The 19,748-nt window shown below is 39.4% G+C and overlaps 1 protein-coding gene across 5 annotated transcripts in view; it reads right to left on the bottom strand.

Annotated features, from left to right (window-relative positions):
- grip2b (glutamate receptor interacting protein 2b) overlaps positions 1–19,748 on the bottom strand; it is a 170,359-nt gene that overhangs the window by 39,486 nt on the left and 111,125 nt on the right. For 4 of the 5 annotated variants that reach the window (XM_042227026.1, XM_042227029.1, XM_042227030.1 and 1 more), the window contains exons 2-8: positions 12,630–12,707; positions 7,624–7,759; positions 7,299–7,444; positions 5,831–5,917; positions 5,151–5,226; positions 1,531–1,676; positions 925–1,072 (exon numbers count right to left, since the gene is read on the bottom strand). In XM_042227026.1, the coding sequence (XP_042082960.1) occupies positions 925–1,072; positions 1,531–1,676; positions 5,151–5,226; positions 5,831–5,917; positions 7,299–7,444; positions 7,624–7,759; positions 12,630–12,707 (817 nt within the window). The remainder of the gene's footprint in view (positions 1–924; positions 1,073–1,530; positions 1,677–5,150; positions 5,227–5,830; positions 5,918–7,298; positions 7,445–7,623; positions 7,760–12,629; positions 12,708–19,748) is intronic. The other variant, XM_042227027.1, reaches the window with a different exon arrangement.

Genomic DNA, 19,748 nt, shown 5'->3' with positions numbered 1-19,748 from the left:
CAGACCTCTGCAGTCAACTTGTCCTGTTGACTGAGGTTATTTTAGTACTCATTTCAGCACTGACACAGAGTTCAAGTGCTTCATGTATATTTTAGAGGTAGACTGGAGCTGAAAGCAATATCCCGTCTTCTGATGTCTGTGTAAGTTATAAGGTTGGACACAGTCTATGTGTGTTTATCTGTGTCTTTCTTACACAGAGAGGATATGCTGTAAACATAAATGCAACCACTGCAAATCTGTAATCCAACAGCAGAATCAAATTAGATCTTGAAGGGGAAACTATAAAGTCCACCATTTTTCAACAAAAGAGAAATATACAGCTGACAGATGTTTGCAAAAGTGTATACCATATATTCTTGTGCACTAGCCCTGTTCTCAAGAAAATAATTTTTATAGCATTCCAATACATAATATTCTTTTAATGGTAACTTTGCATCAAACAAACCAACCAGACAGACAGACAAAGTAAGGAAACAGTTCTGCAGAGTGAAAACTGTCCATGAAGTACTTACTGTGGATTTAAACTGTACTGAGCTACAATGTTGTCTTAATATCTGAAACATCTCAGAGCTTCTTTCATCCTCTGTTGTAGTTTGACAGCTAACAGAACAAAACTCACTCAGAACTTAAAGGGTAAATCTAGGCAAAACTACAGCTGGCATGTATGCAAACACATACATGCCAGTTGTGTTTCTAAGAATATTAACTCTGTTTAGTGAAAAATTACAGTTAGCCAGCATGTTTAAATGTGACACCAAGGATTCTCTTACATATGATAAGTTAGACTGAGGCTGGTTGCACTAATTTCACTGTCTAGGGCATCACAGCTCCCACACCAAAGGAAACTTCCTGTGGGTCTGTAAGACATCAGTGGGTTTTAAACACTGAGAATGCCTGGAGAATGAGTAGCATGTAGATACATACCTGTCCACCACGCTGCCAGGTTTAACCCGGTCGATGACAATGACCTGTTTGTTTTGATGATTGGCTGAAGTCAGCGTGATGCCTAGTGTTGCTCCTGGAGATTTGGCTATTTCCACTAACAGTGGACCAGATGCATTTGCCAGTGAGTCTGAACGGGAAAGAATGAAGTTATTTTAATAATTTGACCTTTTACTGCTTGCTGCTTCTTACAGTCTTAAAATGATCTTAGAGTAATCTAGAAAAGTACAAATACCTTAAATATCTGTTTCACCAAGAACAGCACAGTGAAAAAGTTTAAGAGCATATATGTCCTTGAAAATATAACCAGACATGATTAGCAGGGGATTGCTTGCAGTGCTTTTCGGGCAAGTTAAACTGAGCTGTTTTACCCAGAAAAATGAGGCAGACCTTAGCGTGAGGTGGCAGAAAATGCCAACACATCAACAGCAATCACAACTAAAGAATCAACCCCAAAAAAACATTTTTTAAAATTTCACTGGCATTTGAGAAAAAATTAATTTTGCTGCAAGCTTCAATTTGTGTCTCTCTCTGTTATTTTGGCTTTTTTTTTTTTGCATATGTCTGTGTGTCTACATGTGGACTCACCGATGATAGTTACATCGTACTCAATTTGGAACAGGGCTTCCTGGCCACATTGGGCCAACACACTGAGAGCATCACTGTGGTTTGCGTTGTGTAGTGGCACACCATCCACACTGAGGAGACGATCGCCAGGGCGCAGGGTACCTTCTCTGCATGCAGACACGCACACACATCCAAAAAAATGACATTGGATTTTGTGATACAGTGATTACAGAAGACAGGGATTGGACATTACAATTTGCATGTAGTTCCAGCTTTCTTTCTTCCATAAAATTCTAGCGTGTTTAATTTTAACACATCAACAGTTTATTGTCCTTCTTCACTATTCCTTTTACCATCACTATTTCAATCTGACTTCAGATTTGCCTATCTTGTGCCACTAGGAAAATATTGCAAAAGCAAGCATATAATGTCTGTTAAAAATGACGAAATATCAAATGCCAAACCTTCCCTTTTTTTCCCAACATATTCTGTGTTCTTCATTCCTTCCACTCAGCCCTGTTTGTTCTTTTACTTAGTTCTTCATCTTGCTCATTTCCTTTCTGCCCAGCTAGATCCAAGCCTCTTTCTTCTCCTAACTTTCACTTCCACAATATTGTCTTGTGATCTCATCATCCTCTTTTCTCTCCCCTTATCTGTCTGAGACTTGCAGTAAAAAATTCACCTTCATTTCAAATCAAGGACACACATGGAAACAGCATGAAATGTCTTCAGCATTTAAAATGTTGGTCTGTTTTCAGTGCCTGGTTAAAAAAACAACAACAACGAAAGCAAACAAACAAAAAACACTTATACAGAGAGATCCTCTGTGTTTTTAGAGGCACTCAGGAGGACCGTTTAGGCAATTTTTTACTTCCACAAAAATGGATGTGTAACATTTTGAATTTTTAATGCAGTGCGCCACATCAGAGCACTGATAGATGCTTTATGCTGATGTCAGAGTGCGAGTAACACTGAGCTGTAATCATACCAGCCAGATGTCTTCAAACAGGATGCTGATTGCCCTGAAGCCTTTCAACATGATGCGAGCTAAGCTATAACCCCGAAGGCTCTATTGTGGCAGGAATTACTCCATGTGACAGGAGTATTTCTTGACAGATTTACACATTTTTCATCGGTTTTCAATATTGGTGCAGAATAACATACATGGTACATACAGGGTGTCGGATAAGCACATGAAAAGGTACAATACCAACAGGTGATTCCAGGAAAATTTCAGGGAATTTAAAATTTAAAGGTTCTACCATATGTTGATTGAAACAGATAAGCTTTTAGAACTTGACTGATATTTAACCTGTTTTTAGACCTGCAGGGTATCTTTCTATCTGTATCTGACAATGAAGTGAAAGCAGTTTCTTTGTGGTCCTGTAAAAAACACCATGGATCTCTAACACTTTCAGAGAAGGCACTTTAATTCCCACTGGGTAATTCTAAAAATGTAGACACTCCTGGGACTGTATGGTGCTGTGGATTAAGTTTTTTTTTCCCAATTGGCATATAAATGGGATATAAAACAGCATGAATATCTCATTCGTTTCCCCAGGACTGACCCACATTTTGAAGACGATTTTCTTTAGAACGGTATTAGATGAGCTTCAGGGTGAAATAACTCAATAGTAAGAATTTAATCTTTAATCTTTGTCCTGGTCTGCCAGTTCTGTCTGTGAACTAGTGAAGGTTCAGTCACTCTGTAAGGCCGTGTAATGTGTGATTATTTGATGAAGGTTTACACTTCTGTATATACAAATGACCAATTTGGCAACATCATTATATATCTGATGGGTCAGCAGTCGCTTTGACAAATCTAAGATGGATTTACAGCAACAATCAAGCCCTTATGAATCAAACGAAACTGTAAAATATCTTAATCAGTAGAAAGACGAGGCATTAAGTACTCAAGCTTAGTACTTTGGCACTTTTGCATCTGCTTTAAATATTGCTGCAGAGCAATCTCAAAACAGGACCTGTCAGAATAAAAATAGCAACTTACAGTTCGAATTTCTAGGAGGAAATGATTGCAGCTGCTAAGTGATCAGAGAAGAAGGTTATATTCCAATGTTTTGTTGAAAAGGGACAGCTGAGTCAATCATGTTCTTCAAAATTGGAAATGTTGGGTGCTGAAGTTTGCCTAATGCTAGTGTTGATGTGTGACAATCAGATGTAAGATATTGCTTTATTACAAACCTCTAAAACAGGCTCAGTGGTCCTTATTGTGTAATAAATGGCTTTCCTATTTTGTGTTTTAATGATGGTGGGTGACAGCAGATCACTCTTAAAGCTCAGTGATTCACTTGTAATCACATAATTTTCACATTCAATCAATTCGTTGAACTGAAGTCCTTTGAAGCACACCGACTGAAAAACCAAACTGCTTTTCTTTTGTCTTTTTTAATGACTTTTGTGCTTTTAACTTTAAAAACAGTTTGAAAGAAAACCTCACAAACACACCTCCACCAGAATATATGAGGTCTGACTTTCTATAAATGGTGGACTTTCTTTGGCCATCACAGTTATGGATATCTGTATATGTATATCTATATCCATTTTAAACATGGAAATTAGTTTTATTTCTAAAACAATATTATTTACACCATTTCTAGATGGTTTAATTATTACTGTGTGAGATCAGTTAAACAGTAGCAAAGCTGACATGTATATGAAAATGTCGTATTATGACTTAAACATCAAGCCTGAGACAGACACATGATGACAACATTAAAAGGATACGATGATTCATGCCATTGCAGCTATGAGTAACACATAACTGTCGACATACCAGTGACGGTCACTGGAAATGACACCATTATCCTTGGGGTCTATTCGCATGAAGGCACAGACAAATCTCCCAGACTCCCGACGGGAATGGGTTGAGCTGTGCTGTTGTTAGTTTACACTCAATGGAGGCCACTTCTTGTCTGGCTTTTATTTCTCCCAGACATTATTTTTAATGGGAAGACATTGCCCTTTTCACCTTCCAAAATGACTAAATAATCTCTATTTCTGGGTATTTCATGTGTTTTTTATGTTTGTTTAGATATGTCAGTGTAACTGTGCTGGAGTATTTGCATTCACACATATTGATGCATATGTGTGAATGCAAATGCATTAAAGGGCATAAATGAAAATCCAACATGGCAGGTCTTAATGAGTTCTTCCACCATTATGCACCGCCAGTTTAAATGCACCTTGGTAGTGATTCTTTGTAATTCTGTTTAAGGGATAAGATACCGTTCTCAGAAAGGATATTCTGTTATTTGGTGTGTTTTGTAGGTATTGGAGAACACAGTCTAACTAGACGGCACAAAGTCTCCCATAGATGTTCAACTGACTTTAAATCAAGTGCCTGCAGAGATCATAGAATGCATTTCATATATTTTTATACTTATCAAGCCATTGAGTGACCCCTCAGGATGAATGGGGGCTATACCATCCTTGAAGAGACCACTGCTATCAGGATAGAAAGGTATCATCACTTAGACCAAGTGCATTGGCTTGCAGTGACACTGCAGACCCAAACCATGCCAGGAAAATGGCCCTACCATTTTCCATTCATTGTCAGTCTATTCGTCCATTCATCACCTACATGTGTGCCAGTTATTCTTGTTTAATCATGCATTCAGTACCTGTCTGCTGGGCCTCCTGGCCTGACATAGGTGACCACTAAAGGGCGTGATTTGTGCCAGTCCTCATGGGTACCGCCTGTAAGAGGAGCAGGGCAAAGCTCTTTACACTAAATTCTGGAGACACATTACAAAGAAATACCACATCAGCTTAATATTTACTTATTTATTTATCTACATTGCAGTAAATAAAAATGTGATACAGCATTTTTTTACCCTTATCCTAAAATGCTTTTAATGTATCATTTGTTGAGAAAATCGAATATTAAAATGTAAACTTCAGATCTTTAAATACAAATTTAGATGAACCGACAAAAACAAAGCAAGGGGAGTGATGTTGTCTTTCTTTTTGGTCTAGACAACCCAAAATGTGATGTGCAGATATGTGGATGCCAGGTCCTAGGAGGTTAACATTAACACTGCCAAACTACAACCATCACAAGGTGGCAGTTCAAAAATATTCCTCTCAGTAGAATGAGTAGTATAATTAACTAATTTATTCATATATTTACTAAGCATAGACAAAATTCCTTTCTAATAAATATGGGAACAGCTGCTGTACAATATATTGCCAACAGTTCAATGTAGTGTAGATGACACCATTTCACTAATATGTTACTTCTAACTAAGTGCATAACCATAAAAAAACATACAGTAATGGGCTTTTTTTAAGTGACAGATACCTCTCATGACGAATCCAAAACTGTTCCCTTCTTTGTGCAAACAGATGTCAATTGTCTTTGATATAACCCCTGAGGTGCTGTCTGGTGCTTTGAGTCAAGAAACACACACACAGAAACACAGAGAGAGAGAAAGAAAGAGAGAATTGAGGGATTAATCTGGCACAAGTAAAATGTATCAGCATAACCTGAAGTTTACATCATGACATTAGAGCACTGATATTTAATGTAGAACAATTAAACAATAATAATTACTTGAATGCTCTTCAATTACACTGCACTACAAAACAAAACAAAAACACTCCTGTATTAAACTATGCATGGTATTTGAGTGTCAATTCAGGATTCCCTTAAATTTCTATACTTAAAAACTACACTTATTATCGTAAAATTAAATATCCTAAAATGAAAATAATGTTCTGAAGAGAGATGTTGAAGGTTCAAACATCCATCAGTGTTGTTTTCTGAGGCAAATCTATTCAGCTAGCCACAGCCTATCAAAATACAACACTGTACAGCTCAATTTGGTTGAAAAATGAAAAGTTGTCTTCTCAGCAAATAATCTAGTTAAATGCCATTCCCATAGAGCATTTTTCCTTTTAAATATTAAAACCCCCTCATTTGTATCATCTCTATAGCTTCATGTAGACTTTGTTTTTAATTGGGTTATGTCACATTGTGTGCTGCACTGTGAGTATAGCTGAGCAGGCCTCTGGGGAGTCTGTAGGGCACATTGGTAGAGCAACATTTGGCACTGCTTTCTTGTAAGAAGATCCTTGGTTTGTATTGTGCTGTTTGGAGAGGTGTTGAGGAGGAAAAGTATCCTTTTTACTTTTCTATCCAATTTAACTAATAGCTTGTCTTTTTGTGGGAATCTTTTCAGTGACATGAACAGATGTCTTTTCAACAAATCTTTTCATTTAGTTATTTTACAGGGTGGACATGTTCAAATGAAATTATTTTTCCTGTGTGTGTTTCCTCAGCATGTGCTGCAGATAAAATAAAATAGACAAGTGTAATAGATCCAGCAGTATAAATATTGTTCAGATGACACAGGACAAAGTTTTATAACGTTAAATAATCTAAAGCTATAAAATGACTATCAGTAAATTCCTATGATTGAGAAGTACAGTAAAGACAGGAGACTGTGCCAAGAGTTTAATCATTTAAATGAATGAAGAAGCTGTCTCTTAGCAAGTAAACAAATGTATCAATATCTAGCGCCAATGTTCAGTATCAATGAAGAAGTAGTATATACTATACATAGTGAGACCTTGGGGTGACATGCGAGTTTTGTCTGTATCTAGCTGTCATTTACATTTACTTTTCTATTCAGAATTACAATATTCATTCCAGTATCCGGCAATTTCTAATGTGATATTGGATAGGACCTTACTGACATCACTAACTCATATCTTAACAACTTTATAAATCACGTAGAAACAACCAGCCTAGCTGTACAAATACATACCTGTGGGGGGCAGTTCATACTCCACCTCCAGCAGAACCCTCTCTCCTACATTTTTCAATAAGCTGATTATCTCTTCGTGCCGCAGTTTGGTCAGATTGATCCCATTCACGGATTTGATGTAGTCCCCAACATTTAACTGGTCACTCCTGCATAAAGAAGGGACAAAAAGATGTAAAGGCTTGCACAAATGAGAAAGGCTTTAACCACATGTTTCTTTTTCCTTTTATAAAATGACCCATTTATGGTACAGAATATTGCTGAATATCAAGACAGTCTGAATCTATGTATTCCTCCTCATCTTAGAGGTTGACTGTGTTTCACTCACCTGGCTGCCAGTCCTCCAGGTCGTAAGTTTGATACACGTGGTTTTCCATCCTTATCAGTTCCTCCTGAGATGGTGAGGCCCAGTGTGCTGCCTTCTTTCTTCACCAGCTCCACCATAGTCACCCCCCGCAGAGCTTCTAACCAAACACACACACACACGCACATAAAAACAATACACACACAATACGGGCAGAGGGAAGGACATACCAATACACACACAGGGATGTGTACACAGACATATGTAGCCACACTCAAACATACAAAATACAGGAGAGGAATAAGTGGTTAGTGTCTGTTCATTCATTCCAATTCCTGGATTAAAGCTTTAATAGTTTCTAAAAGATAAAAAACAACTAAGACAATTGTTCCTGTTTGTCCTTGAGTGAGACACTGATCTCGTGTTGGCTTAAAAGAGCTGAAATGACTAAAACGTAATGTGAATTTCAGACAAGATAAGAATCAGATAATAATAATTAGGAGTGCCCTTTGTCTCTTGTTGTCACTCCACTTGAAGACTTCCTGGCAGGGATGAAAAGGTCTTTAAAGGTTAAAGTACACCAGCAGAAAGCAGAAGTTTAGATCCCAACTTCTCTCTTGACTTTTTGGGACCCCTAACCTCCGATTGCACTTCTTCCATTAAGAGTCTTGGTGTTATTTTTGACAATGCTTTTAAACTTGATAAACAAATCAGCTCTGTAGTTAAGGGATCTTTTTATCATTTGCGGATTTTAGCCAAAGTCAAGTCTTACCTTTGCAGGAACGATCTAGAAAGAGTGGTCCATGCTTTTATTACTTCACGGCTAGACTACTGCAATTCCCTCTATGCTGGCCTAGATCGTTCCTGTCTACATCGCCTTCAACTGGTGCAGAACGCTGCCGCTCGCCTGTTGACCGGTTCAAAAAAAAGAGACCACATCACTCCGGTTCTCTGCTCTCTCCACTGGCTCCCAGTTGCCTTTAGGATTGATTTTAAAATCTTACTGCTGGCTTTTAAGGTTTTAAATGGCACTGCACCTTCTTACCTGTCAGAACTCCTTAGTACTTATCGCCCCAGGAGATCTTTGAGGTCAGCCGACCTGATGCTTTTAGATGTTCCCAGGTATAAATTAAAGACAAAGGGAGAGAGGGCGTTTGCTGTGGCTGCACCCAGACTGTGGAACAGTCTTACCTCCTCACGTCAGACTCTCCAAAAGCCTAGAAACTTTTAAAACCGCTCTTAAAACTCACCTCTTTTCATTGGCTTTTAGAAAGGTTTAATTTATTTGTTTTATTATTTTTTATTTTATTTTTATCAGCGAGGTGTTACTACGAAATTGTGTTTTATTGTATTTTTATCTGTATTTACTGTACAGCACTTTGGTCAGCCTTGGTTGTTTTTAAATGTGCTCTATAAATAAACTTGACTTGACTTGACTTGACTTGACTTAGATCAATTTTCACTTCCAGCTGAGAAATTAACAAAAGTAATCAACACTGCACCTAATATACTTTGCTGCTAAAACGTTATATTTTACAGAATCTGCAACTCTAACTGTCCTTATTAAACAAACAATCAAACAAAAAAGCAAACAAACAAATAATTTAGTAAGTATAATTATTTGAAAAAACTGTCCACAAAATATACTACATTTTCTTGACCAATAATGTTACTTCATTAACTTCGAAATAGCTGTTGTGCACAGTTAAAACTCTAATGAATCCTCTGAAAGAAGGATCAAGGATTGGTGGACCACTCTGACTTTTTCAACATGAGGACAAAAGAACTGTGTAATGCAGAAGAACTACTTAATGCAATATTCCCTAAACACCTAAATAGACTACTCCATGAACCAAAGAACAACATTCATGAGAATTCCATCAAAATTCCAACACTTATTAAAAAACTATTTTTAGAGTGAGTTGAAGTTGTGTCATTTTTTTCGGTATTCTAAAACATATAAGGCCGATTGAGTTTGGTTAAGTCATGATGGGAGTAATTATTACTGGTCAAAAAAAATGGCATGAGTAAGAAAAATGTAAGACTTTCTAGGTTCATGAAAAGGCTAAGGAATTTGGTTCAAAACAGCCAGGGGAATCTTGGGAGATGAATAAGCCTTTACCAAAGTAATAAGTAAACTAAAACCCCAGAGCTGTCATGACATGGTGTTGCCTTCCCATTTGTCTATTTGTATCATTACCATTTACATACACCATGAGCGCACAGAAGCATTCCCATACACAAAAACACATCAACACACAAGCAGATGAGATAAAGCTTTTGTGTGATAGATGCCTAGATTAGGTACATCCCTCAGGCAACACTCAGGATCAGTGAAGTGCTTCACACCACAGTTATCTCTGATAGGCATTATGCAGCATATACAGGGACATGCACATTATTAGCAGAAAGGCACTCATTCATTCATTAGTCCTTGTGCTACTCACATTTGCATAAAAGCAACGCTTTTCCAAATGTAGTCTGGATGATGTGAACATTTTCTGAAGAGAATCCATCACTAATGTTTTTTTCTGCAAAGCTGCAGAACTGAGGATGTTGGAATTCATAAAGTTTTGATCCTGTAGAATGATTTTTATACTGCACAAAAGAAAACTTGTAGAATGATTGATGTACTACAGAGAAATGGGAGGAGTATTACTGTACATGTAATAATGATGAGATAAACGGAAACACTTAAAATACAATAATAATAATAATTATTTTAAAATTTAAAATAATTTAAAAAAAATTCTTAATTTTAAAAGCAAGCAAAGTGACCTAAGTTCTGACTTATGTACAAATTGATAAAGATGTGACCTAAAAGATGATCAGAAAGAGGTCACAGATACATAACACAGAATAATAATAATACTAATAATAGACCTATTTAAAACTTCACGGGGAAACAAGCAGAAAACAATTCTTTTTGAAAGATTCCTTAAGCCTAGAAGAAGTTAATGAAAAGATGATGAAAATATAACTGAAGGCTCTCAACCTTTGACGAGTCATAAATTACAGTTTTCATTCATGTTGTCAATTATAGTGTATTGTTGGGTAATCATCAATAATGAGGAGGTTATAAAACAGCTAAAAAGAGCTAAGGGGAAAAAAAAATCAGTATTAGTCATCAGCTCGACTAAATGTGTAGTTTTGGACCACTTTGGTTAGTCATGACTCAGATATAAATGTGTGCTTTCTAGAAAAGCAGCCAAAAAAAACCTTAGAAAGCTTTCTTAGGTAAGATGTTTACTTTAGAAGACCAAGTTTAATTGTGACCATTGGTAATTTCCAAGAAATACATTTTTTTAAAGCATTGGCTACTGGCTACACCCCTTTAAACAGAATTTTTAGGATATACCTTAAAAAACACAGACAGAGAACAAGAGAGAAAGTGACAGACAGAAAATTACACATTACAGGGAGTGCAGAATTATTAGGCAAATGAGTATTTTGTCCACATCATCCTCTTCATGCATGTTGTCTTACTCCAAGCTGTATAGGCTCGAAAGCCTACTACCAATTAAGCATATTAGGTGATGTGCATCTCTGTAATGAGAAGGGGTGTGGTCTAATGACATCAACACCCTATATCAGGTGTGCATAATTATTAGGCAACTTCCTTTCCTTTGGCAAAATGGGTCAAAAGAAGGACTTGACAGGCTCAGAAAAGTCAAAAATAGTGAGATATCTTGCAGAGGGATGCAGCAGTCTCAAAATTGCAAAGCTTCTGAAGCGTGATCATCGAACAATCAAGCGTTTCATTCAAAATAGTCAACAGGGTCGCAAGAAGCGTGTGGAAAAACCAAGGCGCAAAATAACTGCCCATGAACTGAGAAAAGTCAAGCGTGCAGCTGCCAAGATGCCACTTGCCACCAGTTTGGCCATATTTCAGAGCTGCAACATCACTGGAGTGCCCAAAAGCACAAGGTGTGCAATACTCAGAGACATGGCCAAGGTAAGAAAGGCTGAAAGACGACCACCACTGAACAAGACACACAAGCTGAAACGTCAAGACTGGGCCAAGAAATATCTCAAGACTGTTTTTTCTAAGGTTTTATGGACTGATGAAATGAGAGTGAGTCTTGATGGGCCAGATGGATGGGCCCGTGGCTGGATTGGTAAAGGGCAGAGAGCTCCAGTCCGACTCAGACGCCAGCAAGGTGGAGGTGGAGTACTGGTTTGGGCTGGTATCATCAAAGATGAGCTTGTGGGGCCTTTTCGGGTTGAGGATGGAGTCAAGCTCAACTCCCAGTCCTACTGCCAGTTTCTGGAAGACACCTTCTTCAAGCAGTGGTACAGGAAGAAGTCTGCATCCTTCAAGAAAAACATGATTTTCATGCAGGACAATGCTCCATCACACGCGTCCAAGTACTCCACAGCGTGGCTGGCAAGAAAGGGTATAAAAGAAGAAAAACTAATGACATGGCCTCCTTGTTCACCTGATCTGAACCCCATTGAGAACCTGTGGTCCATCATCAAATGTGAGATTTACAAGGAGGGAAAACAGTACACCTCTCTGAACAGTGTCTGGGAGGCTGTGGTTGCTGCTGCACGCAATGTTGATGGTGAACAGATCAAAACACTGACAGAATCCATGGATGGCAGGCTTTTGAGTGTCCTTGCAAAGAAAGGTGGCTATATTGGTCGCTGATTTGTTTTTGTTTTGTTTTTGAATGTCAGAAATGTATATTTGTGAATGTGGAGATGTTATATTGGTTTCACTGGTAAAAATAAATAATTGAAATGGGTATATATTTGTTTTTTGTTAAGTTGCCTAATAATTATGCACAGTAATAGTCACCTGCACACACAGATATCCCCCTAAAATAGCTAAAACTAAAAACAAACTAAAAACTACTTCCAAAAACATTCAGCTTTGATATTAATGAGTTTTTTGGGTTCATTGAGAACATGGTTGTTGTTCAATAATAAAATTATTCCTCAAAAATACAACTTGCCTAATAATTCTGCACTCCCTGTATAGAAATTTATAGGTATGTAGCTAGTGGTAGTTGGTGTTGGCCACTTACCAGGTATGCTGTGTCTTCTTGAGGCCATGGTATGCTCTGGTCCAGAGATATCCTTAGTTTTCCCATATGGTCCATCATCTAAAGAGAAAAGAGAAACAGAATTGAACTTTAGTATTTTTAAATTTATTTTGGAACAGTTAAAGCTCAATATTTGCTGTGAAGGCAAAAATGATTAGTTTATATCAACCCGAGGATGGTCTAAGGAGCTTGGAAAGAAAAGCGTCTGGACTTCTTTGAGTTGCTTGAAGACGTTTCACCTCTCATCAGAGAAGCTTCTTCAGTTCTAAGGTCAAATGGTGGAGAGTCCCAGATTTAAACCCAGTGGGAGTTTCCCCCCAAAGAGGGACAAAGGACCCCCTGATGATCCTCTACCTAATCACATGAGCCAAGGTGTGAAAGCGGGTGTGGGTCCCAATCAGCCAGGGTTTCGGGTGAGCTCATTGTGAAACCTGGCCCCACCTTATCATGTGATTTCCTGAGGTCAGATGGCCCAGGATGTGAGTGGGCGTTAAGGCGTCTGGGGAGGGATCTCAAAACTGGATTATAGATGGCAGACAGTTGGTGTCGTAAACCACCGCCTCTGTTCAAAGATGGTCGCTCACAGTGGACATAGATGGCTTCTTTCACTCCTCTTTCAAACCATCTGTCCTCTCTGTCCAAAATGTGAACATTGGCATCCTCGAAAGAGTGACCTTTATCCTTAAGATGCAGATGGACTGCTGAGTCTTGTCCTGTGGAGGTGGCTCTTCTATGTTGTGCCATGCGCTTGTGAAGTGGCTGTTTGGTCTCTCCAATGTAGAGGTCTGGGCATTCCTCGCTGCACTGTACAGCATACACCACATTGTTAAGTTTGTGTTTAGGAGTTTTGTCTTTCGGGTGAACCAGTTTTTGTCTGAGTGTGTTGCTGGGTCTGAAGTACACTGGGATGTCGTGCTTGAAGAGAACCCTCCTGAGTTTTAGACTACGATGACCTGGATGACTGAGAACCTTCACAGACGAACCCGAGGATGAATTATCAGGTTTGCTTGGGGTGCACTGTACGTATGGCTATCTGACTCAACAGAAAGTCCTCAACACAAATAATGAAGGACACCACAAACGAATAACTACATAAAAGACCAAAAAATTCCATTTATTAATGGTGCTTATATACTGTAACCATACACCTAAAGACCTGTTTAGAAAAGCAATCATGCTAACACTGTCGGCACCTTTTTAGCTCACTTTCAACACAGGAATCACATTTCATATCTTAACTGACTGTGGTGTCCTCCCAAACTTCTCACATGTGATACTGAATATATGAAATTTGTAGCAACATAATAATACCCCTGCACATTAGTTTATGACCATAAGATGATCACAAAGCTCTTTTGTTTTTGGTTTGGACTTTGTTATTCAGATATATCATTTCATTCACACTCTCATTCACACCTGTACACAGCTTCCGTAAATTGTATTGCTTGTCAGTGATGGTACTGTTGAGTAATGGTTTCTGCTCCCAGTTTCAGTTGACACTGGTCTGAGCATATCTGATGATGATTCTGAGAGGTACAACAAAAATGTCTGATAGCTAATCCATGACTGAGAATGTAAAGACAAGCCTGCAGCACTGCATCTGTTACTTCTATCAATCTTTTTTTTCCTTAAGGATCAAAGGGGTTTCATGCCCCAACTGAACAGATGCAAACACAGTTGGCCTTCCTGCCTTTAGAGCTGCAAATATTCTCTAAATGCTTCTTCGAGGGAATTTTCTCCCTTGTAAGAGTTTTTTTTTTTTTAAAGAAATGCTGTGTAAAATGTTGAAAAAAAACCACCCCACATTTGTAATCTCCGTACTACAACTGAAATTGCATCAGTTTTGCACACTACTATGTGAAGATTACATGTAAGGGAGATTTTCCAGTTACCTACACACTGTCACTTTAACTAACTTTAAGTAGGTTGACACATTGGCAAATACCCAGAAGAGCTGTTGAAGGAAGTCTCCTGCCAGTTTGGACAATGAAACAGAGGCCAACACTATATGTCACATTTGGGGGAACAGATGTCATGCTTTATAGTCTGCGGCAGAGACTTTCTGGCAAATATCTAGAAGACATTTAATATTTTATTTTTTCTTCTGCTCAGATCACCACAGCTTTCTAAAGCTGTTCTTTTTTTGTTCCTAAATTAAAAGCACAGGAGGGAATCTTGTATAGAAACTTAAATTAAATGTCACAATGCCTGCCTGTCTACATACTTGCAGTAACCACTTTCCTTTTTAATTGGGAGGTTCTGCCAATAAAGAAAGTACTTTTTGAATACAATATCAATGATGTGATCATGAATATGAACCAGTTGCACAGCTGCAGTTTCCAGTTTTAATTCCTGTCTAGCTAACAAAGATAATAGTAATTCTGCCTGTAGGTGGTGTCAATGTGCTCTATCTACAAGTGAGCCACCCGCTGACAGCGTGACTGCAACTTTTCTTTTTTATACATATCTGCAAAATTAATTTGGCTCTGCATGAATTGTCCAGGAATGTCTTTCTGCTTTTTATGAAGAAGAACAAAGAGGGGCCAGAAATGATTGCAGATATAACTGAATATCACTAAATATATGTATTTGATGCATCATAATGTCCTTTTGGCACTAGTATCACACAATAATGCAAATAAATCGAAGCTGCTCTTTTCTTTTCTACCATAGAACGAATATAGAGCTTTTGTGTAAGGAATCATTAATTTTTTTTTTACTATAAATCTGCTTTTCCTTTTCAATCTATTATTGAGTACAATTATATTAATGCACATATTTTAAGGACTCATCTATGATATATTAAGGATATTAAGTACTTTGCTAACCCACACTCTTTAACTTAGTTTGACAGCAGCTGCGACAGCAGAGCTGAGCTTGTTGTTGTTGTTGTGACTCTGAAGGGAAAGGATGTGTCCTACTTTACAACCTCTGCTCCATCGGAGGGATGGGATAAGTTTAACAATTCATAAACCACTTCCCAGTTATTTTCATACTCTAATTCAGAAGTTGCATTAAAACCAGGCACAATTATGCCACAGCTTAAACATAAATGTCTTAGACAATTTTCCAAAATAAATGCATATTTGTAATGCTGTTCCAGAGCAACATTTTAAATCAGCTTACTACCATTAGCAGAGTAAGCACTTAAAAAACATTTGTAACAGTACCAAAGAAACCGCAAACGTTAGCTGGCCAGAATTAACGATTGTGTGACATATTACTTTAACAGCCAAATTAACACGGTATTTGCTTTCTATATTTTACTAATATGTCAAGAAATCTCTGTATGTTGTCAGTCTTCACACTGGGCAGGCCTAATGCTAAGGGTCAGAGTAAGTGCTCTAAGTTTTATTTTAATCACCAGAGGCAAAAGTAACATCATGTTCAGACAGTTCAGAAAGTATTCTATATTCAATTCCACCAGGATCAACACATTTTTTTATTGTTGTCACTACATGTTCCTAAATTTATTGACATTCTATGATCTCTGGTTGCCACATTGCTGCTAGTGTCTTCCTGTGTGGTAGCGAGTTTCCTGTGACATCTACCTTCCCTGATACTGACAGGACTAAAAATAGTCCTGTAGGAGTAGGAGCAGAAACACATTTCAGGTAGAAGGATATAAGTACACATAAACCCTTTTTAATCACTACAAGTGTACGCCTGTGAGTGCAGAAACTCCATTCATTTTTAATAGAATTAAAATCTATACATTGGTCTGGCGGTTTGCACAGTTGACTAATGGCTCATTCAGTTTACAACATGAAAGAGCAGAAAGGTTAGGTCAGCATATGAGTTGGTGTGGGGGTTTTTTTTTTATGTGTTTTATGTTTTTGAGCTTGCGTATCTATCCTTTTTCTGTGTCTAAATATCATAATTAGTTACAATGTTTATGTTGTTTATTCAACATATGCATAACTCCTTCACTGTCAAGGCTTTGGCCTTTAAACAAATTGGTGAACTAAATTTTATTGTGTGCCGGGTGGTGGCCAGGAGCGGAGGCCCTGGCGGACCAATCCCCCGCTGCCAATTGGGACATAGAATGTCACCTCTCTGGTGAGTTAGTGCGTGAGGTTGAGAGGTACTGGCTAGATATAGTCGGGCTCACCTCTACACATGGCTTGGGCTCTGGAACCAGTCTCCTGGAGAGGGGCTGGACTCTGTCTCAGTCTGGAGTTTACCCTAATGAGAGGCGGCGGGCTAGGGTGGGTATGCTAATATCCCCTCGGCTTGCTGCTGGTACGTTGGGGTTCTTCCCGGTGGATGAGAGGGTTTGTTCCCTCCGCCTTAGGGTCGGGGAACGGATCCTGACTGTCATCTGCGCTTATGCGCCGAGTGGCAGTTTAGAGTACCTGGGTGGGGTGCTGGAAGGTGCTCCACCCGGAGACTCTGTTGTCCTGCTGGGAGACTTCAATGCTCACGCGGGTAACAACAGCGAGACCTGGAGGGGCGTGTTTGGGAGGATCGGCCTCCCTGATCTGAATCCGAGCGGTGTTTTGTTATTGGACTTCTGTGCAAATCACAGTTTGGCCATAACGAACACCTTGTTCAAACAGAAGAGTGTCCATAAGTGCACGTGGCACCAGGACGCTCTAGGCCGCAGGTCGATGATCAATTTTGTAATCGTATCACCAGACGTGCGACCATATGTTCTGGACACTCGGGTAAAGAGAGGGGCTGAGCTGTCAACTGATCACCACCTGGTGGTGAGTTGGATCAGGTGGCGGGGGAGGATGCTAGACAGACCCGGTGCACTTAAACGTGTAGTAAGCGTGTGCTGGGAACGTCTAGCAGAGGCCCCAGTCCACGAGATCTTCAACGCACACCTCCGGCAGAGCTTCAACAGCATTCCGAGGGATACTGGGGACATTGAGTCCGAATGGACCATGTTCAGCATCTCCATTGCTGAAGCTGCTGCATTGAGCCCCGAACCAAATGGTGGACACCAGAGGTGAAGGGAGCCACCAGGCTGAAGAAGGAGTCCTATCGGGCTTGGTTAGCCTGTGGGACTCCGGAGGCAGCCGACAGGTATCGACAGCCCAAGCGGAACGCAGCTCGGGCAGTGGCTGAAGCAAAAACTCGGGTGAGGGAGGAGTTCGGAGAGGCCATGGAAAAAGACTTTCAGACTGCCTCGAAGAGATTCTGGCAAACTGTCAGGCGTATCAGGAGGGGAAAGCGGTGCTCTACCTGCACTGTGTATAGTGCTGGCCTCTCCCTTAGAGATAGGGTGAGAAGTTCGGCCATCCGGGAGGGGCTCAGAGTAGAGCAGCTGCTATTCCACATCGAAAGGAGCAGCTGAGGTGGTTTGGGCATCTGACAAGGATGCCTCCAGGGCGCCTCCTGGGTGAGGTGTTCCGGGCATATTGCACCGGGAGGAGGCCCCGGGGCAGACCCAGGACATGCTGGAGAGATTATATCTCTCGGCTGGCCTGGGAACGCCTTGGTGTTCCCCCAGATAAGCTGGAGGAGGTGGCTGGGGAGAGGGAGGTCTGGGTTTCTCTGCTTAGGCTGCTGCCCCCGCGACCCGGCCCCGGATAAAGCGGATGAAGATGGATGGATGGATGGATGGATGGAAATTTTATTGTAAAAAACTTCATTGTATCTTTAACCTTAATTAATGTGTCACATGCATTTATGCAAAGCACAATTACAAAAATTAATATTTCCATAGAACATAAAATATTTTAAAAATCCATGGTAGCATATTTAAAGCGAAGCTTTTATATATAGCTTGTAGTTTTACCTTTATCGACCATTTGATGTCTTTACAAGAAACAGTTCAGCAATATATAAAGTGATATCCTCTAACAATGACACAATTTCCTGGCTTCTAACAATTTCAAATATGCAGTGCTGTCCCACTGGAAATGCTTAGAAATCAGTTCTCTTCCCAGCAGTAACAGTTAAAAGGAGGCCATTGTTGTTGTGTCTCAGAGTCTAGAGATCTTCACAGAGGTGTAATAAGTTTAATAATTCATAAGTTGTGGATTCAATTTAGCTTTAAACTGCTTTCATAAGTTATATGGCTGGCTGTTCCTGCTGTGGGGCTGTCACAAGTATAATGGACCCTAAAGGCTGCTCATCAACACACACACGCATGCTTACATGCAAAATATGTGCATGAAAATAAAACTCAAGCATGCTAGAAAATACAAATGTACACTTGCAAAGACATCAGGAATGCTTTCAGCAACTTGGCCATCTCTGCCGCACTGACTGGATGTAAGACAAACTGATTTAGTCACAACTTACCCCCTCGAGCACTATGAATCTGCAGCTCTCATCCTCCAAACCCACATATCTCCAGTGCCAGAGTTTCTGTGACTGAGGTATCAGATCACTACAAACTTGTTTGTCATAACAGGCCTTTGGAAGCATAGCACATCATCTGCTAGCAATACTAGTCTTTTTCAATGGATATACATATCATCTTCACACTGACACTTTTTCTTTTTAAAACCTTTTTTTCCACTGCCTCTCTTCTCGGTTCCCCAACACTTTCTGATAAATTAGTGCCTCCGAGTGAATAATTTGAATGTGATTAGGCTAATGACTGCCGGCACTGTCAGCTCACCAAACAGGTTGAGTTACAGAAGAGGCGTCAGGCCAGATTTCCTCCTGCAGCAGAAGTGCTGGCATAATGCTTACAGCATGAGCATCTTTTCAAGCAGAGACAGTAATGACTTTAGCATGTGCTGGGCAGGTTTTACAGAACAAAGGATGGATGTCATTGGACAAATACAAAGTAATTTTTGTACAACAGGTTTTAAGTTCAGATTCATTGCTCTGTAGCAACAATGGCACAGCTGTTAAACGTATGTTTTGACATAAAAATGAAAAGGGCTGAATTATTTTAAATGTTTATTATTTTCCGAACAAAACTAAACAGCTGAACATAAATTGCAATATACTTATGTTGTTACAGTTACATGTAGCATGCCAACATTTCTTGTCAGCTAAATGTTCACTCAGGATATACTGCAAAAGCAATATGCTACTGTATGTGTGCATGTGTGTGCCCCACAACAGATGTTACATGTTTCACACACACACACACACACACACACACACACACACACACACACACACACACACACA

This window comes from Haplochromis burtoni, unplaced genomic scaffold (genome assembly GCF_018398535.1).
Source record: "Haplochromis burtoni strain Fernald_Lab_line unplaced genomic scaffold, NCSU_Asbu1 Contig_239, whole genome shotgun sequence".
NCBI lineage: Eukaryota > Metazoa > Chordata > Actinopteri > Cichliformes > Cichlidae > Haplochromis > Haplochromis burtoni.
The sequence above is the reverse complement of the archived record's forward strand: the minus strand, read 5'-3'. Positions and strand labels throughout refer to the sequence as shown.